This window comes from Pygoscelis adeliae, unplaced genomic scaffold (assembly GCF_000699105.1).
Source record: "Pygoscelis adeliae isolate BGI_AS28 unplaced genomic scaffold, ASM69910v1 Scaffold31, whole genome shotgun sequence".
Taxonomy (NCBI): Eukaryota; Metazoa; Chordata; class Aves; order Sphenisciformes; family Spheniscidae; genus Pygoscelis; species Pygoscelis adeliae.
In genome coordinates, this window is record NW_008824233.1 from 3,634,762 (window position 1) to 3,644,874 (window position 10,113).

The 10,113-nt window shown below is 40.0% G+C and overlaps 1 protein-coding gene across 1 annotated transcript in view; it reads left to right on the plus strand.

Moving 5' to 3' along the window:
• SPATA5 (spermatogenesis associated 5) overlaps nucleotides 1-10,113 on the plus strand; it is a 203,242-nt gene that overhangs the window by 22,328 nt on the left and 170,801 nt on the right. The window contains exon 9 of the mRNA XM_009334957.1: nucleotides 4,933-5,087. Coding sequence (XP_009333232.1) covers nucleotides 4,933-5,087 — 155 coding nt within the window. The remainder of the gene's footprint in view (nucleotides 1-4,932; nucleotides 5,088-10,113) is intronic.

Sequence of the window (10,113 nt, forward strand, 5' to 3'; positions counted from 1 at the left end):
CATCAGGTGCTTGCCTGGTGCTGTTGTTCCATTATTTTATGTGGGGAGTAAAGGGAAAAAGAGCCTTTGCCTGGACATATCCCTGCTGTCCCTCAGTGCTCATGGCAGCTGCTCTTGTTACAAACTAGTGCTGTCTCACTGTGATGGGTAGGAGAGCTGGTTTGCTGGGTCTGCACAGGATGAAAGATTGACTGAACAGGGGAGGATGTGTCTGTGGGACATTCTCTATGGAGCAGTGGTCCTTACCAGGTGATGGTGAGGCTTCCGGCTGCTAGGCAAACAGGCTGTCTGTGTCTTATTGTATATTTATGCGTAACTGCAAACAACATACATACATACATATGTTCTCTATTTTTTTTCTTAGATTTGACCATCCAATATCCTGATGTAATGAAGTGCTATAAACTCCCTTTGTTTATGAGGCTATGATATGTTCAAGAATACATGTGATTTGTAGTATATGATACTTGAAGATCTATAAAAGATTTCCTAGTATAATTTTGGGATTGTTGTCATGGAGAAAGCCATGCTGATTAAAAATTGTCAAATATAAAGCAAAAGAGCTCCTTATCTCAAAAATATTAAACACTAGAATATCTTTTGTATCCATTGCCTGTGAAGTCAGGTATGCTCCTCTTATGGTTTCTAAAGTTCAAAATTGATTTTAAGTTATATGAAATGCTTTTTCTATGCATAATACTGTTAAATTTTGAGGTGTAATATGTAAAGAACTAGAAGTAGAGGAAGATGCCCCATCCAGTGCCATTAGGAAGCTGAAATCTTTCCATACCCTGTTGAGCATTCCGCTTCCAGCCATGCAGGAGAGTGTCATGTTGGATCTGACAGCTGTCACAGGGAGAAATGGTATGCGTCTTCTGGGTTTGGCCATAATAATTTGGGAGGGAAACGGCCAGATTAACAGGGAAAGAAGAAACATTTCCTTTTGTAAACAATCTTACAAGAAGATTACAATTTCTTTGAAGCTACTTACAAATTCTGGTATTAGGATTCTGGAAGAGTAATTCCAGACACGATGGATTTGTGGAAGAAATAGCTGATGGGCAGTGAAAGATGCATGATTAACAGTTTTGTTTTGTTCAGTTCATTTCCTCAAGTGTTGTGTATATTCTGTTTTTGAAACCTAAAGTATATGTGTTTGTTGTTTAGAGTGGATGTTTTCTATTTACAGTAGTGTATAATTATATACAGACTCTGACAAATATAGCAGTGTCATAGAATCATAGAATCATTTAGGTTGGAAAAGACCTTTAAGCTCATCAAGCCCAACCGTTAACCTAGCACTGCCAAGTCCACCACTAAACCATGTCCCTAAGCACCACGTCTACACGTCTTTTAAATACCTCCAGGGATGGTGACTCAACCACTTCCCTGGGCAGCCTGTTCCAATGCTTGACAACCCTTTCGGTGAAGAAATTTTTCCTAATATCCAACCTAAACCTCCCCTGGTGCAACTTGAGGCTGTTTCCTCTTGTCTTATCGCTTGTTACTTGTTGTAGAGTCCATTTTTAGGCTCAGACATTTGTGATTATGATCTAACACTTAGCCAAGCTATGAGCAAGAAAATCTTACAGGGAAACAATGCTATCGACCTCATGCATAGCCTGGTACCAAAGAAGGATCATCTGTACCAGGACAGGGCGTTCTGCTGTTTTTCTTCCCCTCTGTCCACTTAGCTTCCTCTGTTCTAGACAGACAGGATGAGTTGGTGAGGTAGAGCACACAGTTGCTGGACTGGAACAAATTGTTTATTTTCCATTGTTTGTAATCATGCATGACTTATGCTTGTTTCTTTTTTTTTTTTTTTTCTTTTTTTAAACTGGGTTTTTCCATTTATACACCACTGAGAATCAGTGTTGTTCACTATTGCAGAGGCTGCCTTCCGAGTTAAGTTTCTACTCTGCATAGGGTAGTTCTAGGGGACCAGTCATGTATCCCTTTACTCGAAATAGGTAGCCCATGCCTGTGCAAACAGTCCCAGTGACCACATGGCAGGCTAAATACATCTGCGTCCTTCCTCCCCTCATGCAGGACTCGCGCTGGAACAAAATGGTGAAAACCTACTCGCCCACTTCTGAGCCTCGTCAGGCGCTGCCAAAAGGCTATTGATATTCATTAATCCTTGAGAATGAAGTAGCAGCTGAAAGGGAGCGAGCAAAGCTGAAACAAATGCTGTGCTCAGTCAGTTTACAGCAATGACATAGACTCAAACCAAAATGTTCCCATGCGAAAGATACCCAACAGCTAAGCTGAGATGCTCAATGTTTTCTGGGGTACTACGTCTGAATGTTCAGTTTATCTGCGTTATAACTTCTGTAGTGATAAACTTGGGTTTGCTGTAGTGTTTCACCTCCTTTGCCTCTGCGTTGCTTCTGGCAGCACGTTTTGCACCGTACCTTGCATTTCCTTACACTAAATACATCTTTCAGTGTCTCAAGACAAGGATGTGTTTTTCTGCCTCTGGCAAGCCACTGGCTGTATCCTTCTCCTGTTAGTAAGACTTTTCAGCCCCCTCCGGTTAGAGGTCAATCTGAAGTGCAGGAAAGAATGATTATGATAACAGGAGGAAACAGGAAGAATCATGCTTTCTTTTTCAATCTGTTTTTTATTATTGTTTTAATGTAAAACATTGTTTCAATTAAATGCTGACCTGTGCAGTGGCGTGTGCGTGCACATGCTGAAATGAATTCAGGCTTTGTTTGGAAAGCTGTGACCTCTTTATTCCTGTTCTGGATCAAGGCTGTTGCATTTCAAACCTACTGCTGAGGACTGAAATTTCACTCATGCTCCTAGTAGCACTGGCAGTACTGATCGTTAAAAGCGGTATTCTCCTTGGGCATTTTTATGTGCTGTTGTCTCTCAATTTTTAAAATAAACTTGTTTGTTTTTAAGAATTCCTCATGTCATGAAAAAAAGATAACCATGACACGATTAAAATGCATCACATGGGCACTGGGCTAAACTGGTACCTGATGGACCACGTATGTATAGAAATGAGGAGCAGAGATCTTTATCAGTTACTTGCTTTCTCTATGTCTTAATTTCATGCTATGTTATTTGTTCTTTCATTTCTTTTAAAGTGAGAGTGCCATGTGAATTGACTTCACCAAAAAGAAAATGTAGGACTCAACCCCAATACCTGCTCCCACACCCCAAAGTGTTAGCTGCAGTGACACTAGAATGAGATGTCAAGTTTGTTATTTGTTTGGATGTAAATTTTAAATCTGGGTGGGGTGAATCTATGTTTTCTTGCTTAAGTTTTTTGTTTGCTTAAAATGAACTGTTTCAGAGGAAGGAAGAAGGGGGGGAGGAATAACATGAAAATTGTCTGGGTTGTTAAAATGAGTCAGTTATATTTTATACTTGTCCTCTGGTGACCAGATTTTCATTTTTCTCCTTGGCCTCATGGAATGTTTTTATTTATATATCTTATTAGTTCTGGATGTTCTGTGCAAGGGGAAACCTGAATTACAAACTTTTTTTTTTTCATTATTGTATTAAGAGCCTGGGTATTGAATGCAGGTGCTCAGACTCTGCCATAATTGGCAGTTTATGGAGAGACACCAGCTGTACTGCTTCACAGGGGAGATATTATATCTCTTCACACGCTGTATATATTGTAGGAAATGCAGAATTCCTGTCATTGTCAGAAACTTTGCATGTCCACATCTACCAATGCCTTGGTAGAAAAAAAGACAACAATCCGCTGAAAGTTAAAACCATGTCTGTTTTCAGAAACGGCTTATCCCTTTTATTGTCCTTTCATGTAGCGCTAATTGATGTTTTGTTTGGTTAACTACAGAAAAGATTTAACAAATGCTTGTCTTTTTATGGTCATGCAAGACGAACTGGTGTACTAACTGCCTCACTTTTTTGTAACACGTGACAGGTTATATTACATATCTGCACGTGTGTGGATGTGTGTATACAAGATTATACTCATCACGTAATAATATACTAAATCACATATTTAACAGTTTCAGTTCACAGAACAGGGTTGGAAGAAGAAGCAGTAGAACTCCAAATTATATTAGACCTTAAAAGGCGTAATTATACAGTGGGAAAACCACGATGCTTCTGGGCACGCAACGGGGGCCATAGTTGCTCTCCCTGGGGAATGCCTGGGAGCTGCAGATGGTACCGCTTGGTCCTGCCCAAGGAGTATTGATGTATTGATGTGCGAGTGGGTGGGACTTGTGTGGCTTTTGAAGAATTGAATTATAGGGGGAAGCTAGGAATTAGTATCGAGATTTATAGGTATTGTATGCGAGTGATTTGGCCAAACAAAGGAGAAGGTAAAAGCTATGCCTGCATTTGAAAAGTGTGATCGGTGAAGAGAATGAAGAGCTATTGAGTGTTGCAGGGAACGTTTGTTGCAGATCAAGAAAAATATAGGTATCTGGCATCTTACTAGATAGCAAAATAGGGTTCCAATGAAAGTAAAAGAAATCTCATCAGTTTGTTTTTAAGAGCAGCTTGAAAAACACAGTCCTAATAATAGAGGAATGGACAAGGTTGCAGATGTCTTATGTGAGCTGATTTAACGTTTGCCTTGGATATTCATTATCCCTCTTCCTCTGTGGTTTAGAAATCTGTTTGGGTCAATGTATGGACGTTTGGAGGTTTTGCCCCGTTAGCTTCATCTCCAGGAACACAGGGGCAAGGCTGTTTCATTCTGTCTTTTGGAACAGATTTGGTTTATATTCTGTTTGTGGTCATTAAATCCCCTTTTTCTTGCTCTCTCATCAGAAGTCTCTTGCATGTTCTTTGATCTAGTTAAGGCCCGGCGTTGAGACATTCTTTTGAATATCATTTCCTTTTCAGTGCTGCTGTGTGTTTGCGTGTTGTACACTCTACGTTTGTGAGAACCAGGAGGAAGTCTACATATTTCCATGGATTTTTTCTTTTTAATAGGTTTGTACGCATTGCGGAGAGCACTGGGGAAAGGACCTAACCTATTAGACAACGAGGTGGCTGGGTCAGTGATGATTGCTTTCAATGACTTCCTGCAGGGGATGAATGATGTCAGGCCCAGCGCCATGAGGGAGGTGGCAGTTGATGTGCCAAAAGTAAGTTATTTTTTGCAATACGCTAGCAACATTGTTAGAGCCACATTAAGAGTTGCAGTTAGGCGTTGAAATGCCCTACCAAAAGAGAGGAATTTTGTGAAGTGGAAGCCTCAAGTTACCAATAAATGTTGTGCATCATCTTTTTGTTTGCATATTTGTTTATTTAATTATAATTTTGAAGACCTATTTACAGAAACTTAAGTTCCTAATGCTTTAGGAAGAGTTGGTAGTGCAGGAGCATATCTCCTGATCTGTAGTTTTATCTGCTGGGTGGGTTAATGGAGTAAAACTCTTAAGATGTTTGCTCAAAGCAGATCCTGAACAGCTGTGAAAGCTGGAGCCTTTTGTAAAGCAGAGACAAACTTAAGCATTTGTAACCAAAGTGTATTGAAACGAAGCTGTGAAGAGATTGATTGCTGTGATTTTATGTAAAGCAGTTGACTAATTCTGCATTCTACATGTGACATTACATGGTTTTACCTGAGGGCAGAATTAGATACTGTAGGTAGGTTATCACTGCCAAGCAGTTACTCATCAGGGGCTGTCGTTACATGAACAGTTTTTTTGGCAGTGCCAGGTTCAACTTTACCCCGCTCACTGCGCTCTCAATTATGTATTATAGTAGTTCAGTAGCAGACACAACATAATTTGGGCTGGGGAACTGATCTGGTTTAAGAAGACTCTGATCTGGCTTAAGAAGATTCAGCAAAAGAAAATGTTGTATTTAATCCTACTAAATCTTGACTCTGCGAGCCGTTGTGCTGGTGTTTCTCAGCAGCTCCTCGACCCCTAGAAGAAAACATTTATGTCTCATTGCATGAAGATGAGTCATCTGGGAATTAGATCGCACAACTGTAGACCCTTATTCCCAAACTATAGGAATGGGAAATAAAATCTGTGAACAGGATGCTGCACACAGCCAGTTTGGGTATTGTACTTGGCTTGTTAAGAGTCCACACTGTGCTTTGAAGTGCTGAATGGAAATGCCTGGGCTGGCCCCAGACAGCTTTTCCTGGAAATGCTGTAGTGGCATCAATATCCACAAGGACTAATTAGTTCTGCTGAGAACATGAGTTATTAGTTCTCTCATTGCTCATTGTGCTACTGACTCTTGGGCTCGCATCATTATCACTGTGCTGTGCCTTTTAGAAATACCAATCCATTTGGAGCTAGATGGAGTGCTGCTAAACAGCATGATAAAGACAGGTAGAAGCAAGGTCTGGAATTACTGCAGGAAATCAGTTCTGAATCCAGGTCAACCTACTACTCAGGTTCCTGTTGTCCACTAAACCATCCTGCCAGTAGCTTCCTTGATTGTCACTTGTTTTTATTTGTTAAACACCAGCTGAGTCACTGGAACACTACTGAAATTCATTCCTTTGTTGAAGGGAAGGTAGCAACATAATGCAGATTCCTTTTGTGCTGACAGGACCTGCATTTTTACAAAATAATGCATATTCTGTGAAGATGTAGGGTAAATTTCAGGCCGTCTGCCTGGGGTGAGTTTAAAGTGGAATCTAAAGTACCAGCTGCAACAGATTTTGTGTCCTCCCACATCACCTACCAAAGGAGGTGATGCTAGAATTCAGTTTAACCATTATTTTGGGCTGCAGAACTACCTGCCTACCAATGTGAACGTACCTGTGCATGCTCAGAAGCAGCCTGAATATTTGGAAATACTGACATAGCTGTCCATGAAAGTCACGGTGGTATAAATCCAGCATTGTAACACCACCACCCTCAAGGCTAATTACTCCATTACCATTTGTATTTGAGGTGGGGAAGTGCCCTAAGTCAGCTCAAGTCCACGAGTTAGTTGAAGGAACTTGGTTATGCTGCCTGCTGGGGGCTTGGGATGTGATGCAGGAACACTTGCAAACATCTGAAACTCATTCATGTACTTTAGCACAGTGTAGCTATTTTAAGAAATGTGACCACTGTGTAGCTTATAGACATGCACAAGCAAAAAGAAATAAAAAAAAAATCTATTTATCGTTGTTATTAAACTTAGGTTAGTGTAATTTGCTCTTTATTATCAAATATGTATGTCTTACTCTCAGCCGATTGTTAGTGTCTGAGTGCCAGTCATTTAGTATTTGATGTACTGTTATCCAGAGAATTTACATGGTTGATTTGTTGTTTGGAACACAGATTGTAGCAAAAAACGTAGCTTCTAATTCCTTGGATACCTTTTTTTAAGAAGAGTATGCAACATTTTAAGTTGCATGCTTCTAGTAATGATTTTTAGGTATGTCTCAGTCTAATCCACTCTGATTAGATTTGTGTATTTAACTGCTCTGGTTGAAGCTGTGTGTTTGATTGCACTAACGTTGGCAAGCAATTGGATGCTGAAGCACGTGGTTTCGGTAGAAACCAGGTATCTAAGAAGTCAAATGAATGCTACTGCAGAGCCATTAATTAGTTGCCATCATCTTGCGTCGATGATGCTGTGTCCTAGAATGCTTTGCTGTTTAATATTGTTATGCTTGAATGTCTACTCCTGCAACACCTGTGGGGAAACCTTAAAATTACTTGCTTGCCACAGAACTGATGCTAATACTCCTAATTTCTATAATAAGTTCTTCCTCTTTACTATTTTACCCCTCTTTTCAATACAGTGCTTTCAGTCAGTGGACTTGGGCCACTTACCATTCAACGCTTTACTTAGTTGGCTGCTGGCCATGGTAAAGAGGGCTGTGATACGTTACTTACGTGCTCTGCAGTAATTTATACCAACAGAAACTGCCTTATTTACACCTTTCGTTGCATTCTTATCAAAATGTAAAAATGATAGCTGGGTGTGCATGAAATGAAAAAGAAAGCATGAATCAGATAGGAGTCCGGCTTTCTTTAAGAAACCTAAAAATGTTGTGTTGTGGTTTTTGTTTTTCCTGGCTAATGTATCTTTGTGCATAGTATTTTGTGAAATCATCCTGTACTGATTAATCTCTAGATACTTTCTGTCTGTAAGGATAGGCTTTTCTTCCCCCGCTCTCCTTGCCCCAGAAGCTATCCAGCTAGGCAGTTAACTGTGTGGGTAAATTTGTTAGAAAATCAGGGGTTATGTTCCTTCATGTTTTGAAGTTTGACTTTAACACTATTTGTCATCTAAAAAATCCTTGCTGAAAATAACTTCAAACACTAAATAAATGATCAGCTGTAAGATTTTTTCCAAAGAGAAGACAGAAGTCTGAGCTATATTAACAATATCCACTTTTTTGCTGTTTATTGCAGACATATTGTTCACTCGGCAGCCCCCTTGGTGTGGATGGAACTTTTGGGCTATGCAGTCAGTTACAAGTAAAACCGTTGATGTACATGCTGAATTAAACTGAGACTTCTGTGATTTTTAACTTTCTATTTTTCAGATGGTGGTGTTTTTTTTTTCTTTTCACATTTCACTGCTTTGCAGTAACCATGTGTCAACTGAATGAGAAGAGTTCAAAGTAACTTCTAAATAAAGCCACAAGTAAATGAATGTTGTGGAAGTGCTCCTTCCCTTATAGTCATGACACCTTTGCTATTTATGGGCTGTTGGTTTTTTTGAAGCTGGTATCACCTCTGATATTGAATGAAAATAATTACTTGTTTCATCAACACAGAGCTTGATCTCTGAAAGCTGCGGAACTTTGAGAAAGCTGTAAAGAAAATGTAGTTTTCAAATCAGTCTTTGCTTTTTAGGTCCTGGAATTGAGTACTAGCTGCTTGGCTGTTTCGAAGGCTACTAGGCTCAATTGCTCTGTTGCAGTCTTTTGTCTTAAGTCAAACCTGGAAAAAACTCATTATATGTATACCTGGGGTAGTAGCTAAAGAACAAGGAGATACATTAGAAGTGGCTTGTTTAGATGGCCTCGGGCAAGTCACTTTACTTCTTGGTGTCTGAGGGTATTTGATAACCTTTATAGAATGCTTTGCAGTCTGCTGCTGAAAAGTGCTCTATGACAAGCTAGTTATGAAGGTTTTTGTCATTAAGCTCTTATGTTCTTTTCTTATTCCAAGCATATTCAGAATTACTGGTGGGAAAAACAACCAAAATGAAGTGAGTTTAGGGCAGTAGACAGAAAGTGAGGTTGTGTGCAGGAGGAGCTGTTGGAGGTGGAGGTGCCACTACGTGCTTTTTTGTGTGTTCCTCCTTTCTGCATTCCTTTGTCCTTCCACTTGTGTCTGGATTGCCCTGTGCGTTGGCTGTGACCAAGGCAAATGCAAAATACTTGCCTGCCCGATTCCACATAGCATCTTGTTTTCTGTTTTTACAGAACCTTTCTTGAACTTTGCTGTGTGTTACAACCTTTTTAGAAGGCTGCTTTTTCTGCAGCAGGGATTTAGGAGAGAGGGGATGCACGTTATAAATCAGGAAGTTAATACTTCAGTTCTTTGGAGAGTTGCACTGTAGTTGCCATTCCTCCCTCTCCTATGGGTCGGTCTGAAATTTTTGTAGAGTGCTATGGGTTTTGCTTGCCTGTTTCACTCCCTTTACTGTAATTCAACACTCAGATTTGTGTCTTTACAGCCAAAAGGTTCTGGATGAGACATCCTTTGCACGTCTGCTTTATTTCTTTATTGCTGCTGCTTAACAACCTCTGGGGAGTTGCTGCTCTGCATCATATTCTGAGCTCTGTTGACCTGGGGAGAGCTAAAGATTATGGCAGAAATGAAATCTTGGTGTCTTACACACTGTAGCAGAGCACTGTCTTTGTATGTGTAAGCTCAGCCCCAAGGCTAGTCTTTAAAACCATTTCCACAGTGACAGAATATCACACTTCATTGCTTAGGTTGCAAGACCTTTCCTTTGAGTTCGTGTGCAGGTAAAAAGTGTAGCTAGCTGTCCGAATGTACACACTAGAATTTGTGATAATTGCAGTTGGGAAATTACTGAGGATTTGTGTACAAAAACAATCCACCTAGTTCTTCCAAGCTTATATGAATCTAAAAGAATTCTTACTTTTGAGTGTTTTATCGTTGGTGGACTGTTGTCCCCCCCCCCCCCCCTTTTCTCTTCCCTTTTTTAAATGGGAAAAAAAAAAAA